The sequence below is a fragment of the Mugil cephalus genome, chromosome 13, assembly GCF_022458985.1.
Source record: "Mugil cephalus isolate CIBA_MC_2020 chromosome 13, CIBA_Mcephalus_1.1, whole genome shotgun sequence".
Classification (NCBI taxonomy): domain Eukaryota; kingdom Metazoa; phylum Chordata; class Actinopteri; order Mugiliformes; family Mugilidae; genus Mugil; species Mugil cephalus.
Window position 1 is genome coordinate 23,427,993 of NC_061782.1, and position 22,422 is coordinate 23,450,414.

The 22,422-nt window shown below is 39.0% G+C and overlaps 2 protein-coding genes across 2 annotated transcripts; both read left to right on the forward strand.

The window, feature by feature from the left end:
• The first annotated feature begins 360 nt into the window (after window positions 1-360).
• LOC125018686 (carbonyl reductase [NADPH] 1-like) lies at window positions 361-8,203 on the forward strand. The gene is made up of 7 exons (XM_047602759.1): window positions 361-596; window positions 2,694-2,808; window positions 3,429-3,598; window positions 5,057-5,164; window positions 7,302-7,510; window positions 7,619-7,672; window positions 7,796-8,203. Exons 1-7 carry the CDS (start codon window positions 434-436, stop codon window positions 7,967-7,969), a joined length of 993 nt encoding a protein of 330 aa, XP_047458715.1. The 5' UTR covers window positions 361-433; the 3' UTR covers window positions 7,970-8,203.
• A 6,879-nt stretch (window positions 8,204-15,082) lies between these two features.
• Window positions 15,083-21,964, forward strand: LOC125018688 (carbonyl reductase [NADPH] 1-like). The gene is made up of 7 exons (XM_047602762.1): window positions 15,083-15,175; window positions 16,943-17,057; window positions 17,676-17,845; window positions 19,254-19,361; window positions 21,063-21,271; window positions 21,379-21,432; window positions 21,557-21,964. The coding sequence occupies exons 2-7, from the start codon at window positions 16,945-16,947 to the stop codon at window positions 21,728-21,730; spliced, it is 828 nt and encodes a 275-aa protein (XP_047458718.1). The 5' UTR covers window positions 15,083-15,175; window positions 16,943-16,944; the 3' UTR covers window positions 21,731-21,964.
• Window positions 21,965-22,422: the final 458 nt, after the last annotated feature.

The following is a 22,422-nucleotide window of genomic DNA, read 5'->3' on the forward strand; positions in this document are numbered from 1 at the left end:
GACTAAGGGCAGGTCTTTCTGAAAGATAAACGGTGGACTGCATTGAAACAGACTTTTTTTTAACTTTTCATTTTTTTTATTTTATTTTTTTTTTGATATAAAATATTGATCCCCGAGGGGAAATTCTGTCCTGCTGTTTGACCCATCCATTTGTTCACACACAGTATGCAGCTCCTCTGGTGGGTGCACCCGGGGAGCATATTGGGGGTTAGGTGCTTGCTCAGGGCACCACAGCCATGGACAGGACGGAAGGCGAACCTATGACCCTCCGAACCCCAAGCTGTGCCTCTCTGCGCCACATTCATTTCGCACGTTCAGTTTCAGAAGTGACATCACTTTTCGAGTTGACACATGAGTGCATGTATACAAGAACACACTTTGATTTTAGGGTCGATCTTTTATTCATACATGATTACATGCACGATCGTTTTGAATGTCGGTGAACTTGCGCATGCAAAGAAGGTATTACCTGGTATGCGCGCATAATGTTGCGCAGAAACGCTTAAGTTTACCGTCCTGTGTTTCCCTTCTCTTCACTCCTGTGAAAGGCTTTGACCCTGCAGCTTCTCTCCTCGGCTCCAAAACACCAGCACCAAGTAAGAAGGCTCCGTTTTACCTCTGTTTTTCTTGTTGATCAGCCTGATTTTATGTGCTTCGATACGATGGCAAAAAAGGCTCATTTTGTTTTAAAATGAAACTTTTTTTTTCAACTTTTACAACATCTTTATTTGTCTTTTTTCGTTATTTCGCCAAATGTATCTCCGCTTGATCTTTATTTAAACCGCATGTGTATTTGTGCTCTGTATTGTTATCGGTTTTTCTGTAGTATCTTCGTGTACATGTTTTGCTCGTGAGTGCTGCCTTGGTAACCCGGATACCAGGAAGTGTTGGTACACGGTCCGTGTCAGTTGGTATTACGCACAACAGAACGGCGCGTTTTGGCGTAAATGCGCACACAACTACATCCTAATCTCACCATGCACCATCCTCTTGCTTTGGTTGTAAAATATTATTTTCGACATACAATGTTAATAAAAACAAAAGGTTGGTATGGCCAATATTTTAAATGGTACCATGTTGTATCTGAAATTCCTGCAGCAAGTTGTGTATTTGAGAACGCGTGTTCACTCTTGACATACTGTCCCTAATACAGTAGATGTCCCGTTAATGATAGATAAATAGAGAGATAAATGACCAGACAGGTCGCACAAAGACAGACATTCTGACACGTGCAGTACTGGAGCATTGAAGTCAGTCAGTTGTAATTCGCAAAGTTTCAAAACATTTCTTTATTTGCTCATTAAATTATTGTTAAATGACAGTTATAGTGTATACGATCCTGCAAAAACCCCTGAATTCGTATTTTTTTAAACTATCCTTGCACTCAAGATTTAATTGAGATAGCTGCTTGAAGATCTTAAGAAATTACAAAGCCTAATAGCCCAAGTCATTTTTATACAGGTATACCCCCAGCAGCAGCATTGTAAGAATAATGGTAATTACCATAAATCAGGAGTCAGACAAGAAAATCCAAGTGCAAATTAGTAGTGTCATAACCAGTCATTTTTTGACTTGCTCTTACAGTATCAATACAAATGCCAATGTGCTCTCTAAAAATTGTCTTTTTTTGTTTTCCCAAAACATTCTGTTACAACTCTTTTCAGATGTTCAAGGAGAAAGGAGACATAAATATGACAGTCAAAACAAGTTAGAGTCAATGGTTGTGAGGACAAAAGTACATGTTTTATTGAACAGAAAGCTACAAACACAGTAAGACTGTTGTGAAGGAGTGGCAGATGGGGTGGTTGTGCCAAAATAAAGTGAAAAACATACTAAAAACAAGATAAAACTGAACCTACTCTGACGCTGAACTTACAAGAAAAATGCAAATAAAAACCTGACTCTCTTATATGCAACTCAAACTTTAATAAGAAATAAATACATTATCACAAAGCTATTCTTACAAACTCATTCCACAAACCTTGTATTTTTTTTAATAACAAACTCCACTCAATGATTTTCAACACCACACAAAAGTCCAATAGGTAAGGCAAACAGAGGGCAGGGCGTGCTCACCAGGATCACCAGGATCACCGCAGGGACGGTCCTTTTATACCGGATCCCTAGATGACATGAACTATGTATAACAACAGCTTTTTTTCAGGCAGTTCATGTGATGTAATATAACCATTGAAGTCTAAAATGTTGTCTATAATAAAACAGACCTCCTTTAACTGTTGATACTCTTAGCTTAGCTTAGAAGATTAGCTCACACCCTGTTTAAGTAAAACCTGTTTTCATCAGGTCTGACAGCAGTCAATGACTGTGCATGTTTTATTTTTCATGATGATATTATCTTTTTAAGTTTGGACCTTGGTTATTTTATCTGTTTCTTGGCAACATTTTAACATGGATTGGATGATGGACATAGATGATGGTGTTGTATGGAATTACAACACTGTTAGATCACTGTTAATTCACAAATCTTTAATTCAGTTTTCTTAGATTATGTTTGGATATTTTACTTGTCATCATGATTCAGCAAAAGCCTTTCTGTTGGTTAAATGACTGACTCAGAGTTTATTTGGGGGAAATGGCTCATTGGCGGCTTTTCATGTAATTTCTTCGTGGTGTTATTAATCGTTTCATGTGTGTTTAATGAGTGAGCTCATAATCTCTCCCTCTCTCTGTAGACATGTCACCCAGGGTTGCTGTCGTAACAGGTGGTAACAAGGGTATCGGTCTTGCCATCGTCCGAGCCCTCTGCAAGCAGTTCCAAGGAGACATATACCTCACTGCCAGAGATGTGTACGTACAGTAGCTCACCTGGACCAGGCTGATGTTTATACACCGTTTTACACAGTTTTGCTAAAATGTTGCAGACGAATTCTATTTTAGTCTGTTGTATGCAAAAAAACAAAAACAAAAAAAAAAAACAACTTGAATCCTCTGAAAAGTTAATTGATATTGACAACACATAGATGTTTTTCAGTTATATCAAATATAAAGGGCCAAATATGTCCTTAAGTACTAAAAGTTTAATACTAAGAAGTAGACGTCTAATCATCTTCATTAGCATTAGTATGGTGTGTTTAATTAGAAATGATTGAAGTCAACTGAAAACATGAGGTTAAAACCAATCACAATGTGAACAAAGAACAGAACTTACTGAAGCGCCAAGTCTGTAAATTAGCACATTGTGTTGTGTGGTGACATCTACTGGTCAAATGTTGGATGTTTGGATGTATTAGACCTAAGATGGATAATGTATTTATACCATTCGACACTGATCACAGTCATTTTTTGCATTTGCAAATGGTCATAAGGATTAAAATGACTGTCTCAGCTCAGATTTGCTGAAAATATTGGTGCACTAAAGTACATGCTAGCATATCTGTGTAATCTAAAACTTTGTGCTACTGCTGCAGCGGTCGTGGTCAGGAAGCAGTGCAGTCTCTGTCCTCAGAGGGACTGAAGGCCATGTTTCACCAGCTGGACATCAACGACGTGAATAGCATCAAGACAGCTGCAGCTTACTTCAAAGAGAAGTATGGAGGAGTGGACGTCCTCATCAATAACGCCGGGATCGCATTCAAAAGTAGGACTACTATTATACAGTGGTGTGAAAAAGTGTTCCATGTTTGTCACACTTAAATGTTTCAGAACAAATTTAATCTTTAGTCAAAGATAAACACAAAATGCAGTTTTTAAAAGATGTTTTTTATTATTCAGCCTACATGGCCCTGTTAGAAGAAGTGATTGCCCCCTTAAACCTATTAACTGACCGGGCCACCCTTAGCTGTGGAGGAATTTTGACCCACTCATCTTTGCAGAATTGTTGTAATTCAGCCACATCGGGGTTTTTTTCAGCATGAACCACCTTTTTAAGGTAATGTCACAGCATCTCAATAGGATTCAGATGAGAACTTTGAACGGCTAAAGAAAAGCTAAATGAAGAATCTGGAGTGGCCTAGTCAGAGGTGGACTTTCTGGTGTGTTTGGGAACGTTGTCCTGCTGCAGAATCCAAGTTCACTTCAGCTTGAGGTCTTGTAGAGATGGCCGGACATTCTCCTTTAGGATTTTTTGGTAGACAGCAGAATTCATGGTTCCATTTATCACAGCAAGTCTTCCAGGTCCTGAAGCAGCAAAACAGCCCCAGACCATCATAGTACCGCCACTAGATTTTACTGTTGGTGTGATGTCCTTTTTCTGAAATGTGGTGTTACTTTTACGCCAGATGAATGGGACACACACCTTCCAAAAAGTTCAGCTTTTGTCTCATCAGTCCATTTTCCCAAAAGTCTTGGGGATCATCAAGATGTTTTCTGCCTTCATGTCCATTTTGCTCAGCAGTGGTTTTGGTCTTGAACTCTGCCATGTTGGGCCATTTTAGCCCAGTCTCTTTCTTATAGTGATGGCATGAACACTGACCTTAACTGACACAAGTGAGGCCTGCAGTTCTCATTGTGGTTCACTGGAGTCCCAAAGCTTTAGAAATGGTGTTATAACCCTTTCTTTCTCATTTGCTCCTGAATGATCTGAAAAATAAAAAAATCAGGAAGGGCGGGGAAACACCTTTTCATACAAATGTATATGGTGAATTACATGTGCAGCAGAATGCCAACATATGTACCTATATCAGCACTAACATTCAGTTTAAGCTAGCTTATGAGCATTCAAACCACACCTGACCCAAAATGACTGGTCCTAGTGGAAGGTCTGTATTTAGCATTGGTAGTATGGCAGCACTAAGTATGAAACAATTAAATAGTTTTCTGAGTGAAAACATTGTTTGAAAAATGAGAACTAGACTTCAAGCATTTTAGATGACACTCAAAATACAAAGCGATAAAGTCGCCCTCTGTCAGTTATTCTAATTCTTTCATATTAAATATATGAGCTAGTGAATATATCTGAACACAGTAGGGTGATTTCATTATTATTTTACCCCCTAGTTCAAATGACTTGAAAAAAGACAGAACTGTTGACATAAAATCAGATTATTCATAAGACTATGAAAACTGAGAGATAACAGTGACTTGTCTTTCTCTTCAGATGAAGACACAGCTCCGTTTGCTGTCCAGGCCGAGGTGACCCTCAAGACAAACTTCTTCGCCACCAGAGACATGTTGACTCACTTCCTGCCGCTCATCAAAGCTGGAGGTACGAATCACCTGGAATCGTTCTTCCGAACAGTAGAAACTATTTATTCGTAGCTGTTCACACTTTGCACACTGCTCTGTCTTTTGAATATAATGTCCATGTCACATGTATGGCTTAGTACAACCAACACTAGGATCAGAGTCTTTACATAAGGCGACAAAGGATGACACGCACGCAACCAGACAAGGTGCAAATAACAAATCAGAATCAAACCATTAAACACTAGAAAGCACCAAAGTAGTATCCATATACAATATACGGATTTTTAAATAAAAAGTACATAAAGTTCACCTTCAAAGCAAGATGTTACGATATGGGCTTTAATACACCATTACCCCACACACGGTACAATCCATTCTAACATCACATTACCTTCGTGTTCAATTTCGATTTTAGTTAATTTAGAACGATACGATCCCAAACGATTCAGTGACTTGAAATCGATTCAACTTTTTAGCCAAAAAATAAACCAGTGTGACTGGAATAAATACCCACTCGGTGTTTCCTGTACATTCATTTAGGAGTGGCAGACTGCCAACAGATAACTATCTTGCTCAATATCTACTCTTTGGGGCTCTTAATCTACCGGTTACAGTCACTTTTTAAACTTCCTCAAGTGTGTTGATCCGTTGGACCGCGCTCGTTTTATCAATAAAGAACGAGGTTATTATGGCCCAGAAGTTTAACACCATATGTCCGTTTCTGTTTATTATCTCCTCTTTTGAGCGCTGACATTCTCACTACATGCTCGTCTGTTGACAATATCACAACGCTGCACGTTAAATTATCCGACATTTCATCGAGTTGTTCTCTTTTTGCTTAGGTCACTGTGTGTCACTGGTGGGACGAGGCGTAGAGGCAAGGAGACGTGAACACGAATGCTAGCATTAGCATATACATTAATTTTGCCATTGATGTTAGCCGGAAGCTAACGCATATTTGTATAACGGTGTTTTGGGTATAAAACTAATTATACAACAAGTAGTTCCGACCAAGCAATCGGATTGGTCAATAAGGAATTTAGAACGTGCTCAAATCAGCATTACAGCACGGCTGACTCATCACTAAAAATATTGTTCCACCAAGTCTGTGGAAAGTTGTATCTATCTCCATAGCAACACTGTAATTGTCAGAGCTGGAACAGGAAACGGCTGGAAAATACGCTACAAAATGGATTGGTTTGTTGTTAACAGCATCTTTGTTATAACTTGGGCAATAAAAGTAAGAATTTTTGCTCATTTCGGTAGAGTAATTTCGGTAAAATTCGGTAAAGTCCGAGGCCGCGTTAAAATATGAACGTCAGCTCAGAGTTTACTCATCTGGGGCGAGAAAATCATTTCTGTTGCTAGGTCGTTACTAAGGTTTGGATTATTTGCTGCAGTGGTGAACTAGGTTCGATTACACATAGGAGTCTACTGACCCCATTTATTTCAATGGAAATGGTAAGCACACTCGCAAAGAACTTTAATGTCCATCAACATGAATATATATTGAATTATACGCTTTATTTATTTATTTATTTTTTGGTAATTGTTGTATAATCGCAATATTGCCCTCGTGGTTGTGCTTAAACGTTGATGCTTGCGGACCGAGGAGTTCCGCATCATGTCGTGCTCAAATGACGTTAAGGCATACTCTCTCGGGTAATATTGCTTAATTTGTAAATTTTGTTCGTCAAGTTTTACTGTATTTCTCAAGTAAATGCTCTAAGCGGATCCTCTGACGTGTTTAATCTAATGCGTTATTTCCTAGTATCGATACGATCGATTGATTACCTTTTAAATCGATATTAGATCGATGTTGTCGCCCGGAAGGCCAACTTGCCGAGCACAGATCGATGTAGTTGGATCGTAGGAAAATAAATCGGTTCATCGATGTAGTGGATGAATCGTTACATCCCTAATTACTGCTGCTGAATGGGCGTCTCTGACGTGGATTTACGAGTCTGAATACTTTCAATTGCTTTTTAGATTTCAATATTAATTCTAATTAAGAATTTAAGAAGGGGGGATGGTGGGGTCTAAATTACAGCTTTTATTTTATTTTATTTTTTTTGTGTGTTAAATGTTGAGGACGTTGCTAACAAAGAGTAATTAGTGATCATTTGACATGCTCAGACGTCCTTCACGTGTTTCAGGTCGTGTGGTGAACGTCTCCAGTCTTCTTGGCTCCATGACTTTAAAAAAGTGCAGCCCGGCCCTCCAGCAGCGCTTCCGCAGCGAGGACATCACAGAGGACGAGCTGGTGGGACTGATGCAGCGCTTTGTTGATGAGGCCAAGAAAGGAAATCACAAGGAAGACGGCTGGCCCGAAACAGCGTATGGAGTGTCTAAAACTGGACTGACGGTATGACTGGTCAGACCCCCGGTTACTGAAATGTATAAACTGGACTAAACCAGGCCCTAAATATTTCACACAGACAGTGATTAAAAAAATGTATGTGTGTGTCCTCAGACCCTGTCCATGATTCAGGCTCGACATCTGTCCAAGGAGAGACCGAATGACGGGGTAATTTAAAACATGAGACGAAACAATGTGGAAATAATATCAAATGGGTGGTTTTGTTTCCAGTGAAGCCTTGTATCATAACTGACAGATATTTTTCTTGTGCGCTTCTTTTCGTATATTCAGATCTTGCTGAACGCCTGTTGTCCAGGATGGGTGCGCACTGACATGGCTGGTCCTAAAGCCCCCAAGACACCAGATGAGGGCGCCACCACTCCAGTCTATCTGGCCCTGCTGCCACCCGGAGCCACAGAACCTCATGGAAAGCTTGTCTCTGAAAAGGAAGTTCAGCCGTGGTGAAAAGGGTTGAAGGGAGCTGTTGATTTTCATATAGAATCAACGTTTCCTCCTTAAAGTAATATGCATTTAATATGTAATGTAATATGGAAATACAATATACTTCCAAAAATTTAACATATAATGACATAATACTGAAGTATTGGCTTAACTTTTTTTTTACTGTCAAATACATTTGCCTGAACTTTATGACACTAATTGTTCTGAAATCAAAGAAAATAAAGAATTTTTTCATCATAGTCTACCTTTTCATTAAAATATTTCACAGATTTCACGTCGAAACAATAAATGGACCGTGATAGACATTACCTGCAATAAAAACTTAATTACATATAATAAAATGATTAGTGTTAAGGGTGAGTGTATTCTATAGACAGAAGGCTTTGCTTGGACTTAATGGAGCTAAGACACCATTAATGAAACTTTACTTTCCCTACTGTGACGAGTCAAGTCATCCAAATGTGTATTATATAACCTTTTGACAGCATCTCTGCACCATTGAAGATGAGATACTGGCAGCTGACCACACAGACAGATGAACAGAAACACACAAGGAATATTTTAAAACACTGAACTAAAACACAGTTGCTTCTGCACAGTTACTTCCTCTGCAACAAAGCCTCACTGCTGGCCACACTACTGAAGCAAAGTGAGGATTGTTTATGATGATCTGCACTGGATACATCAAGTAATCAGCATTCAACCTTAAAAATCATTTTTATACAATAAACCCATTTCTGCCATCGTTATAAATAATACTTTGAATAACTTTTTTTCAATTCGTCATGAATGATCTTCGATGCTACAAACCCTGAACCTGTATTCATTCACACACTTGGTGCTAAAGATTTCATCTATATACAAACTTGCAGAAAGTCTTAAAAATAGGAATAATGTTTTGTTTTGTTTTGTTTTGTTATGCAAAAACATTGTTTGACATATTCAGCAGACTAAGTCCAAGTCTTTCTGAAAGATAAACGGTGGACTGCATTGAAACAGACTTGTTAACTGTTTTCATTTCACGCATTCAGAAGTGACATCACTTTTCCAGTTGACACAGGAGTACACAAGAACACACTTTGATTTTAGGGTCGATCTTTTATTCATAAATGATTACATAAATGGTAGTTTTGAATGTCAGTGAACTTGCGCATGCAAATAAGGTATTACCCGGTATGCGCGCATAATGTTGCGCAGAAATGCTTAAGTTTACCGTCCTGTGTTTCCCTTTTCCTCTTCACTCCTGTGAAAGGCTTTGACCCTGCAGCTTCTCTCCTCGGCTCCAAAACACCAGCACCAAATAAGAAGGCTCCGTTTTACCTCTGTTTTTCTTGCTGATCAGCCTCAGTTTGTATGTTTCTTTTAACTTGGGTACGATGGCAAGAAGGGTAATTTTGTGGTAGAATTAAACTTTTACAACATCTCAAAACTTCCTTCATTTGTGTTATCATATGTGTTGATATGGGGAACATGGCATTGCTTTATCTTTATTTAAGCCTCGTGTATTTATTCCCTGTATTGTTACTGGACCTGATATTATGCATGTGTTGCTTGTGACGCTCGCAATCAGATTTTGGAGAATGTGCTGAAATTGTTGCATATAAATATTTTCGTTTGCGGATACTGGTTAAGTTGTGCAAAACTAGAAACAAACGCTCACAGGTGATCAGACGTACCAGGAATATATTAATGCTCAATGCTCAATATTAATGCTCTCATATTAAATTCTCATCAGACTGGACATGAGTCCTTACGCACAGCGGGATGGTGCGTTTCTACGGAAATGCGCACACAACTTTTTAAATTATTTTTATTTAGCCTTTATTTAACCAGGAAATGTCCCATTGAGATTAAAAATCTCTTTGTCAAGAGAGACCTGGCCAAAACAGGCAGTCGTGCATATAAACTACTGACAGAGAAACATTAAAAAAACACATACTAACAGGAAAACATGCATATAATGCAACTGACACACAAGTCACTTGATAATTATGCTGAAAGAAAACTACACTAGTTAAAACATGGCCCAGAATAGCCCTGAAAATATAGGTGTAGCTGAACAAGGCGCTGAGTGTGGGGTTTCAAAGTAAGATCATCATCTATTAGGATACCAAGATACTTATATGCAGAAATAATCTCCATGACCTTTCACTGAAAGGGAACATTGATGGTAGGTTCACTGGAAATTCCTTGAATTTGTGAAAACCGTTAGTTTAGTTTTGTCTGAGTTGAAGACAAGTTTCAATTGACACACTTTACACAACATCCAAAGAAAGCAGTTTGCAAATTCAGGAAAGCTTTGGTAAGACTGGCAGCAGCACAAAAATAAATAACTGTATCATCACCATAAAAATGAACCTTATACACACCTTTTATATAGTTACCTCTTTACAGATAGGCAGCACATCTGAAGTGAGGCCATCAAGTTTGATGCATTGAGTTTCCGTCAGACAGATACTGTAGTTAGCAAACCATGCAACAGCTTGATCTGAGAGAACCAAATTAAGCAATCTCACTTTGAGTATACTATGATCAACTGTGTGGAATGCTTTAGAAAATCTATAAAAAGTGACAGTATTGCTTATTGTCTAGGGCTACTGTAATATCATTTACAACATTCAAGCCTGCCACAATTGTGCTGTGTTGTTTCCTGAAGCCTGACTGAGATGTAGAATAGATACTAAGTTATTGGACTCAGACAGATTTTAACGATCCACAAGGGAAATTGCTTGGTCATAGTAGCTTAATTTTTACAAAAGATGAGCTGTTATACAGTAGGATAGAGTAGGGAATAAAAGCATTCACTGTGGCAGCAGAGCTGAATCATTCTGCTGGAGAATGAGCTCCTCTGTCCCTCTAATGTTTGCTGTCACTGAGACAAACATCTCCAACTCCCTACCAATCACATGTCCAGCTTTTCGAAAGACTTTAGTAACTCACTGCACACATTGAAAGACCAAGCTTCCTGAGAAAATAGACTCTACTCAGGCCCTTCTTATACCCAGCACCCTGTTGTCCCTCCAGTCCAGCATTTTGTTCATGTACTCCCAGGTACTTGTAGCGGTCCACTACTTCCACCTCAAGGCCCTGGATCGTGATGGGCTCCACTGGTGTCCTCTTCCTCCTCAAGTCAATGACCAGTTCCTTGGTCTTGTCCATGTTCAGGAGTAGGTGGTTTACCTGAGACCACTCTACAAAGTCTGTGATTAGTGTCCTATACTCCACCTCCTGTCCATATCTAATACACTCTATCATACATAGGAACTCCTTGAGCTATTCAAGCACTGGCTAGCACTGACAAATTTGCCAGTCAGTATCATACTTTGATTTTCTTGCTTTAGCCCAGGCTAGATCACATTCACAAACTAGACCTGAAAGCTCAGGGGAAAGCCAGGAGTTATCCTGCCCCTTAACCCTATCTGAAGAAAGGGACGTGTATGTCTGACTGATGCTGACTGAACTCATCATAGAAAAAACTACATCCTGATCACGTCATGCACCATCCACCTGCTTTGGTTATATATATTTTTTTTTTGTGTGTGTGTTATTTATGACATACAATGATAACAAGAACAAAAAGCAAATAAATAAACATTTTTCATTTTTCAGTCAAGCTGTAATCCCAAAGTCCGAAAACATGTCTTAATTTACTCTTTAAATTATTGTTAAATAACAATTATACTGTATAATATCCTGCAAAACCCCTGAATTTCTATTCTTTTAAACAATTTTTGCACTCAGGATTTCATTCATTTCAACTACTTGAAGATTTTAAGAAATTACAAATATGTCCTGTGGAGGGTCGCGGGGGGTCTGAAGTCTATCCCGGCTGTCACTGGGCGAGAGGTCTCCAGTCTATCAGGACTAACACGGAGACAAACAACCATTCACGCTCACACCTACGGCCAATTTAGAATCGCCAATCAAGCACGTCTTTGGACGTGGGGGGAAAACTGGACCTGGAGAGAACCCACGCAGGCTGAGGGAGAACATGCAAATACACATCTATCAGTGCTATCCACCATGCTACTGTGCCATCCTGTGATCCTGTGTGTAATCTAAACATCTATAATCCTAAACCTGAAGTTTAATAGGTTGTCTATAATAAAACAGGCCTTTATGAACAGTTGATATTACTCTTATCTTGAGTTAAGAAGATCACCTCACACTCGGTTTAAGTAAAACCTGTTTTACAAAAGTTTGTTTTTAAGATCACTGTTAATTCACAAATCTTTAACTCTGTTTTCTTAGATTATGTTTGGATATTTTACTTGTCATCATGATTCAGCAAAAGCCTTTCTGTTGGTTAAATGACTGACTCAGAGTTTATGTGGGGGAAATGGCTCATTGGCGGCTTTTCATGTAATTTCTTCTTCTGTTATTAATCGTTTCATGTATGTTTAATGAGTGAGCTCATAATCTCTCCCTCTCTCTAGACATGTCACCCAGGGTTGCTGTCGTAACAGGTGGTAACAAGGGTATCGGTCTTGCCATTGTCCGAGCCCTCTGCAAGCAGTTCCAAGGAGACATTTGCCTCACTACCAGAGATGTGTACGTACAGTAGCTCACCTGGACCAGGCTAATGTTTATACACCGTTTTACACAGTTTGGTAAAATGTTGCAGACAAATTCTACTTGTTCTTTAGTCTGTTGTATGCAAAAATACAATAATATTTATGTGTACATCATATCAATATGGTAAACTAGAAAATTCCCGTTGGGAAATTTTGAATGGGCCACGGGGTGCTGGGTATCATCTCTGTCAACATGGGAATCCACGACCAGAGCTAATCAGACAGGAGCGCGCATCTACTTTCAGTGGGTTGAACCAGGCTCTAAACATTTAGTAAACTCAATGAAATGCTTCTAATGCCACATTCATACAGACAGAGATTATAAATGTATGTGTGTGTCCTCAGACCTTGTCCATGATTCAGGCTCGGCGTTTGTCCAAGGAGAGACCGAATGACGGGGTAATTTAAAACATGAGACGAAAAATGTGGAAATAATATCAAATGGGTGGTTTTGTTTCCAGTGAAGCCTCGTTTTCATAACTGACAGACATTTTTCTTGTGCGCTTCTTTTCGTATATTCAGATCTTGCTGAACGCCTGTTGTCCAGGATGGGTGCGCACTGACATGGCTGATCCCAAAGCTCCCAAGACGCCATCACTCCAGTCTATCTGGCCCTGCTGCCACCCGGAGCCACAGAACCTCATGGAAAGTTTGTCTCTGAAAAAGAAGTTCAGCCGTGGTGAAAAGGGTTGAAGGGAGCTGAGTGTTTGTCTATACCAAGGGTCGGCATCCGGAGCCGCATGCTGCTCTTTCGTTCCTCTGCTGCGTCTCTCTGTCGCGAGTGGTGCGGAGCAAGGACGCTGATCAAAGCCGTTCACTTTTTCACTCTAACTGCGTCGGCAACTATTCACTCAATAGTGGAGCGAGAGCTACACAACAACTGAATGACATTAAATGCCACATTACACTCATGGTTGTAACATCAACCAAAAACAAAGAACTCCCATAGTGCATTGCAGCACACATACTGCTGCTATTGAATATTTAATCCAAATGTATTTTATTTTAGTTCGTTTTTTTTTTTTTTAATATAATTCTAAATTTGAATTTATGGTGATATTGTAACATAAAAATAAAAATAAAATGTGTTTAATTTTGTGTCGCTCAAAATACGTCACAACTGCCGACGTCACCCGCCGGCAGGTCCAGCTATTTATTGAACTTTTCGACAGGAGGTAAGCCAACCATAGATAAATCCCTGTTAGGTATGCATCAATAAAAATTTATTTTTCTCTGTAGCAGTTCTTCCATTTCATAAATGCAACACACTATAGTTTTTTATAAATAGGCCTAACATAGAGGTAAAATTATAAATGCAGTGTTATCTTCATTTTAGATGGCAAAGGGTTTTTGTGGCTCCCAGTGTTTTCTTTTCTGTGGGAAATGGGTCCAAGTGGCTCCTTGAGTGTTGAAGGTTGCCGACCCCTGGTCTATACAATATACTTCTAAAAATTTAACATGTAATGACATAATACTGATGTTTATCATGATTTTTAATTAAGTACTTTCTTAACGTCAAATAAATTTGCCTGAACTTTATGACACTAATCGTTCTGAAATCAAAGAAAATAAAATATTTTGTTTTTGTTTTTTCATCATGCTCTGCTTTTTCTTTAAAATATTTCACAGATTTTATGTCAAAACAATAAATGGACTGTGATAGACATAAACTGCAATAAAAACTTAATTACATATAATAAAATCATTGACTTGAAATAATAACTACATGATGATGCAAAATAAATTACAGTAGCCAAAAACAACAAAAGTATACTTAAACTCCTAACGCTGCTTTCTTGATCTTGGAAAAGATGAATATTTCGGGCCCTGCAAAAGTTATTCTTTCTCTGAGCTTAGCTCCACAAATTTTCCTTCACATGGGTGGAAAACTCCATGATGACGTGGATGTAGGACATAAAGCATTTCATCCTGTCGTCCCCGATTAACCTGGTGTACTCCTGGTGAAATTTCTGTTTTAGTTATTCCATTAAGATGCTGTTGGGCAACGCAGATTATTATGTATTTACAGGTTTTTATTTTTGAACGTCAGTTTCATACTGTAACGTCCATCCTCCACCTTTGCAGATTGCGCCATGATTTCATTGAAACTCAGGGAACGTGAACCGTGGGAACTATAGGTGAAAATGATTAAGGACTGGTCAGTTCAGGTTGAAGTTCAGCACATGTATTACACAGCAGACATATTGAAATCTCATAGCAGAAAATGCTGATTACTGTTATGAATGAGTGCATTCTACATTGACATATTCAGCAGACTAAGTGCAGGTCTTTCTGAAAGCTAAACGGTGGACTGCATTGAAACAGACTTGTTAACTGTTTTCATTTCACGCATTCCGTTTCAGAAGTGACATCACCTTTCCAGTTGACACAGGAGTACACAAGAACACACTTTGATTTTAGGGTCGATCTTTTATTCATACGTGATTACATGCACGATAGTTTGAATGTCAGTGAACTTGCGCATGCAAATAAGGTATTACCTATGCGCGCATAATGTTGCGCAGAAACGCTTAAATTTGCCGTCCTGTGTTTCCCTTCTCCTCTTCACTCCTGCGAAAGGCTTTGACCCTGCAGCTTCTCTTCTCTCTTCTCTGCTCCAAAACACCAGCACCAAGTAAGAAGGCTCCGTTTTACCTCCTCCTTTTCTTGCTGATCTGCCTCATTTTATGTGCTTCGATACGATGGCAAAGAAGGCTAATTTTGTTCTAAAATGAAACTTTTTTTTTTCAACTTTTACAACATCTTTATTTGTCTTTTTTCGTTATTTCCCCAAATGTATCTCCGCTTTATCTTTATTTAAACCGCATGTGTATTTGTGCTCTGTATTGTTATCGGATTTTCTGTAGTATCTTCGTGTGCATGTTTTGCTCGTGAGTGCTCCCTTGGTAACCCGGATAAACTCGCAATCTGAAGTTGAAGAATGTTGTGAATTTGTTGCACATTAAGTTTTGTAAAACTTGAAGCAAACGCTCAAAGATGATCAGACGCATTGATACCAGGAAGTGTCAGTACACGGTCCGTGTCCGTTGGTATTACGCACAACAGGACGGCGCGTTTCGGCGTAAATGCGTACACAACTACATCCTAATCTCACCATGCACCATCCACCTGCTTTGGTTGTAAAATATTATTTTCGACATACAATGTTAATAAAAACAAAAGGTTGGTATGGCCAATATTTTAAATGGTACCATGTTGTATCTGAAATTCCTGCAGCAAGTTGTGTATTTGAGAACGCGTGTTCACTCTTGACATACTGTCCCTAATACAGTAGATGTCCCGTTAATGATAGATAAATAGAGAGAAGTCAGTCAGTTGTAATTCCCAAAGTTTCAAAACATTTCTTTATTTGCTCATTAAATTATTGTTAAATGACAGTTATAGTGTATACGATCCTGCAAAAACCCCTGAATTCGCATTTTTTTAAACTATCCTTGCACTTAAGATTTAATTGAGATAGCTGCTTGAAGATCTTAAGAAATTACAAAGCCTAATAGCCCAAGTCATTTTTATACAGGTATACCCCCAGCAGCAGCATTGTAAAAATAATGGTAATTACCATAAATCAGGAGTCAGACAAGAAAAGTGCAAATACTTGAGTAGTGTCATAACCCAAGTCATTTTTTGACTTGCTCTTACAGTATCAATAAAAATATGCTTGCTAAAAATTGTCTTTTCTTGTTTTCCCAAAACATTCTGTTACGACTCTTTTCAAATTTTCAACACAACACAAAAGTCCAACAGGTAAGGCAAACAGAGGGCAGGGTGTGCTCACCAGGATCACCGCAGGGACGGTCCTTTTATACCGGAGTCCTGGATGACATGAGCAATGTATAACAACAGCTTTTTTTCAGGCAGTTCATGTGATGTAACATAACCATTGAAGTCTAAAATGTTGTCTATAATAAAACAGACCTTTTTTAACTGTTGATTTTACTCTTAGCTTAGCCTAGAAGATTAGCTCACACACTGTTTAAGTAAAACCTGTTTATTAAGTTTTCATCAGGTCTGACAGCAGTCAATGACTGTGCATGTTTTATTTTTCATGGTGATATTATCTTTTTAAGTTTGGACTTTGGTTATTTTATCTGTTTCTCAGAAACTTTTTAAGATGGAGTGGATGTATGGAATTTCAACAAAAGTTTGTTTTTAAGATCACTGTTAATTCACAAATCTTTAATTCAGTTTTCTTAGATTATGTTTGGATATTTTACTTGTCATCATGATTCAGCAAAAGCCTTTCTGTTGGTTAAATGACTGACTCAGAGTTTATTTGGGGGAAATGGCTCATTGGCGGCTTTTCATGTAATTTCTTCGTGTGTTATTAATCGTTTCATGTGTGTTTAATGAGTGAGCTCATAATCTCTCCCTCTCTCTGTAGACATGTCACCCAGGGTTGCTGTCGTAACAGGTGGTAACAAGGGTATCGGTCTTGCCATCGTCCGAGCCCTCTGCAAGCAGTTCCAAGGAGACATATACCTCACTGCCAGAGATGTGTACGTACAGTAGCTCACCTGGACCAGGCTGATGTTTATACACCGTTTTACACAGTTTTGCTAAAATGTTGCAGACGAATTCTATTTTAGTCTGTTGTATGCAAAAAAAAAAAAAACAAAAAACAAAAAAAAAAAAACTTGAATCCTTGTTGATTGATATTGACAACACATAGATGTTTTTCAGTTATATAAAATATAAAGGGCCAAATACTTTCTTAAGTACTAAAGGTTTAACTAAGAAGTAGACGTCTAATCATCTTCATTAGCATTAGTATGGTGTGTTTAATTAGAAATGATTGAAGTCAACTGAAAACATGAGGTTAAAACCAATCACAATGTGAACAAAGAACAGAACTTTCTGAAGCGCCAAGTCTGTAAATTAGCACATTGTGTTGTGTGGTGACATCTACTGGTCAAATGTTGGATGTTTGGATGTATTAGACCTAAGATGGATAATGTATTTATACCATGGGACATTGATCACAGTCATTTTTTGCATTTGCAAATGGTCGTAAGGATTAAAATGACTGTCTCAGCTCAGATTTGCTGAAAATATTGGTGCACTAAAGTATATGCTAGCATATCTGTGTAATCTAAAACTTTGTGCTACTGCTGCAGCGGTCGTGGTCAGGAAGCAGTGCAGTCTCTGTCCTCAGAGGGACTGAAGGCCATGTTTCACCAGCTGGACATCAACGACGTGAACAGCATCAAGACAGCTGCAGCTTACTTCAAAGAGAAGTATGGAGGACTGGACGTCCTCATCAATAACGCCGGGATCGCATTCAAAGGTAGGACTACTATTATACAGTGGTGTGAAAAAGTGTTCCATGTTTGTCACACTTAAATGTTACAGAACAAATTTAATCTTTAGTCAAAGATAAACACAAAATGCAGTTTTTAAAAGATGTTTTTTTTTATTATTCAGCCTACATGGCCCTGTTAGAAGAAGTGATTACCCCCTTAAACCTATTAACTGACCGGGCCACCCTTAGCTGTGGAGGAATTTTGACCCACTCATCTTTGCAGAATTGTTGTAATTCAGCCACATCGGGGTTTTTTTTCAGCATGAACCACCTTTTTAAGGTAATGTCACAGCATCTCAATAGGATTCAGATGAGAACTTTGAACGGCTAAAGAAAGCTAAATGAAGACTCTGGAGTGCCTAGTCAGAGGTGGACTTTCTGGTGGTGGTTGGGAACGTTGTCCTGCTGCAGAATCCAAGTTCACTTCAGCTTGAGGTCTTGTAGAGATGGCCGGACATTCTCCTTTAGGATTTTTTGGTAGACAGCAGAATTCATGGTTCCATTTATCACAGCAAGTCTTCCAGGTCCTGAAGCAGCCAAAACAGCCCCAGACCATCACAGTACCACCACTAGATTTTACTGTTGGTGTGATGTCCTTTTTCTGAAATGTGGTGTTACTTTTACGCAGATGAATGGGACACACACCTTCCAAAAAGTTCAGCTTTTGTCTCATCAGTCCATTTTCCAAAGTCTTGGGGATCATCAAGATGTTTTCTGCCTTCATGTCCATTTTGCTCAGCAGTGGTTTTGGTCTTGAACTCTGCCATGTTGGGCCATTTTAGCCCAGTCTCTTTCTTATTAGTGATGGCATGAACACTGACCTTAACTGACACAAGTGAGGCCTGCAGTTCTCATTGTGGTTCACTGGAGTCCCAAAGCTTTAGAAATGGTGTTATAACCCTTTCGTTCTCATTTGCTCCTGAATGATCTGAAAAATAAAAAAATCAGGAAGGGCGGGGAAACACCTTTTCATACAAATGTATATGGTGAATTACATGTGCAGCAGAATGCCAACATATTTACCTATATCAGCACTAACATTCAGTTTAAGCTAGCTTATGAGCATTCAAACCACACCTGACCCAAAATGACTGGTCCTAGTGGAAGGTCTGTATTTAGCATTGGTAGTATGGCAGCACTAAGTATGAAACAATTAAATAGTTTTCTGAGTGAAAACATTGTTCATTTGAAAAATGAGAACTAGACTTCAAGCATTTTAGATGACACTCAAAATACAAAGCGATAAAGTCGCCTTCTGTCAGTTTTTCTAATTCTTTCATATTAAATGTATGAGCTAGTGAATATATCTGAACACAGTAGGGTGATTTCATTATTATTTTACCCCCTAGTTCAAATGACTTGAGAGATAACAGTGACTTGTCTTTCTCTTCAGAGCAAGACCAGACTCCGTTTGCTGTCCAGGCCGAGGTAACCCTCAAGACAAACTTCTTCGCCACCAGAGACATGTTGACTCACTTCCTGCCACTCATCAAAGCTGGAGGTACGAACACAGACCTGGAATCATTCTTCCGAACAGTAGAAACTATTTATTCGTAGCTGTTCACACTTTGCACACTGCTCTGTCTTTTAAATATAATGTCCATGTCACACGTATGGCTTAGTGTCTTGTTCAGGTGCTCTGTTCCTTTGTTCCAGTCTGCCATGCTGCCATATCAATCATAATGTATTGTTTTACTGTTGGGAAAGACTTAATTTACTTATTTTCAAGTGGATGCATTAATAGTATAATCATCCTTCCCTTCTATTTGACCAACCATCTCTTTTTACGCGGTCCTTTGAGCCGGATTGAATTTCTATATCATCATCACCAGAGACTTTAAGCTAAAGGTTTTCTTTCTCTGCTGTGATTCCTTTCCTTCCCCTTTCAAGACAGTTTAACGATTTATACAGTTTTATATTTCATCACCAAGGCATGATGTGCTCTTCATTTACTGGAGGCCTCTGCATTTGCTAAATTGCCACAATCTTTCACTTCGTGGTCACCGACGCAAAGAGACACTGATCAAACATAAAATCAGCTTTCCCAGTGGTCATCAGCACAAATAACTGTATAGAATGACTGTATAGAAACTTCCAAATATATCACAGCTAGGGGAGTAATGATTCGTTTTAACAACCATTCGATTCGATTCACAATTTGTGGTTGCCAATATGATTCAAGGACGACTTTAGTTAATTTAGAACGATACAATCCGAAACAATTCAGTGACTTGAAATCGATTCAGTAACTTTTTAGCCAAAAAAACTTTTTAGCCAGTGTGACTGAAATAAATACCTACTCAGTGTTTCCTGTACATTCATTTAGGAGTGGCGGGCCGCCAACAGATAACTATCTTGCTCAGTATCTTCTCTTTGGGGCTCTTAATCTACCGGTTACAGTGTCTCGATCCGCTGGACGGTGCTTGGTTTATCAATAAAGAACGAGGTTATTATGGCCCAGAACACTACATGTCCATTTCTGTTTATTATCTCCTCTTTTGAGCGTTGACATTCTCACTACATGCCGGTCTGTTGATCAAGTCAAGTCTGTGGCAACGTTGTATCTATCTCCATAGCAACACTGTAATTGTCAGAGCTGGAGCTGGAAAATACGCTACAAAATGGATATTTTTTTTTTGTTATAACTTGGGCAATAAAAATAAGCATTTTTGCTAATTTATGCATTATTGATTTAGTTCGGTAAAGTCTCAGACCGCGTTAAAACATGAACGTCAGCTCAGAGTTCACTCATCTGGGGCGGGAAATCAAAAATTTCTGTTGCTAGGTCGTTACTAAGGTTTGGATTATTTGCTGCAGTGGTGAACTAGGTTCCATTACACACAGGAGTCTACTGTTGTGACTGATTGTGTTCCAGTTATTAGTCAGACCCCCCTTATTTCCATGGAAATGGCTAGCACACTCGCAAAAAATAATTATATTTTGAGAGCAAAATGTCCATCAACATGAATATATATGAACACAGGGTTTATTTCATTGTGTAATACATGGCTCATGGCTGTGCAAAAACAGGACTGCAAACAATGAAGTGCCAACGTCCTCAAACAAGTACTTGCTAATTAGTGATGTTGCACCTCGTTATTATTGATAGAATTTGTTAAGAGAGCATATGTTGAGGACGTTGCAAACAAAGAGTAATTAATAATCAGTTGACAGTCTCAGACGTCCTTCACGTGTGTTTCAGGTCGTGTGGTGAACGTCTCCAGCCTTTTTGGCTCCATGACTTTGAACAAGTGCAGCCCGGCCCTCCAGCAGCGCTTCCGCAGCGAGGACATCACAGAGGACGAGCTGGTGGGACTGATGCAGCGCTTTGTTGATGAGGCCAAGAAAGGAAAGCTCAAGGAAGACGGCTGGCCCGAATCAGCGTATGGAGTGTCTAAAGCTGGACTGACGGTATGACTGGTCAGACCCCAGGTTACTGAAATGTATAAACTGGACTAAACCAGGCCCTAAACATTTCACACAGACAGTGATTAAAAAATGTATGTGTGTGTCCTCAGACCCTGTCCATGATTCAGGCTCGACATCTGTCCAAGGAGAGACCGAATGACGGGGTAATTTAAAACATGAGACGAAACAATGTGGAAATAATATCAAATGGGTGGTTTTGTTTCCAGTGAAGCCTTGTATACATAACTGACAGATATTGTTCTTGTGCATTTCTTTTCGTATATTCAGATCTTGCTGAACGCCTGTTGTCCAGGATGGGTGCGCACCGACATGGCTGATCCCAAAGCTCCCAAGACGCCAGATGAGGGCGCCACCACTCCAGTCTATCTGGCCCTGCTGCCACCCGGAGCCACAGAACCTCATGGAAAGCTTGTCTCTGAAAAGGAAGTTCAGCCGTGGTGAAAAGGGTTGAAGGGAGCTGTTGATTTTCATATAGAATCAACGTTTCCTCCTTAAAGTAATATGCATTTAATATGTAATGTAATATGGAAATACAATATACTTCCAAAAATTTAACATATAATGACATAATACTGAAGTATTGGCTTAACTTTTTTTACTGTGAAATACATTTGCCTGAACTTTATGACACTAATTGTTCTGAAATCAAAGAAAATAAAGAATCTTTTCAACATAGTCTACCTTTTCATTAAAATATTTCACAGATTTCACGTCGAAACAATAAATGGACCGTGATAGACATTACCTGCAATAAAAACTTAATTACATATAATAAAATGATTAGTGTTAAGGGTGAGTGTATTCTATAGACAGAAGGCTTTGCTTGGACTTAATGGAGCTAAGACACCATTAATGAAACTTTACTTTCCCTACTGTGACGAGTCAAGTCATCCAAATGTGTATTATATAACCTTTTGACAGCATCTCTGCACCATTGAAGATGAGATACTGGCAGCTGACCACACAGACAGATGAACAGAAACACACAAGGAATATTTTAAAACACTGAACTAAAACACAGCTGCTTCTGCACAGTTACTTCCTCTGCAACGAAGCCTCACTGCTGGCCACACTACTGAAGCACAGTGAGGATTGTTTATGATGATCTGCACTGGATACATCAAGTAATCAGC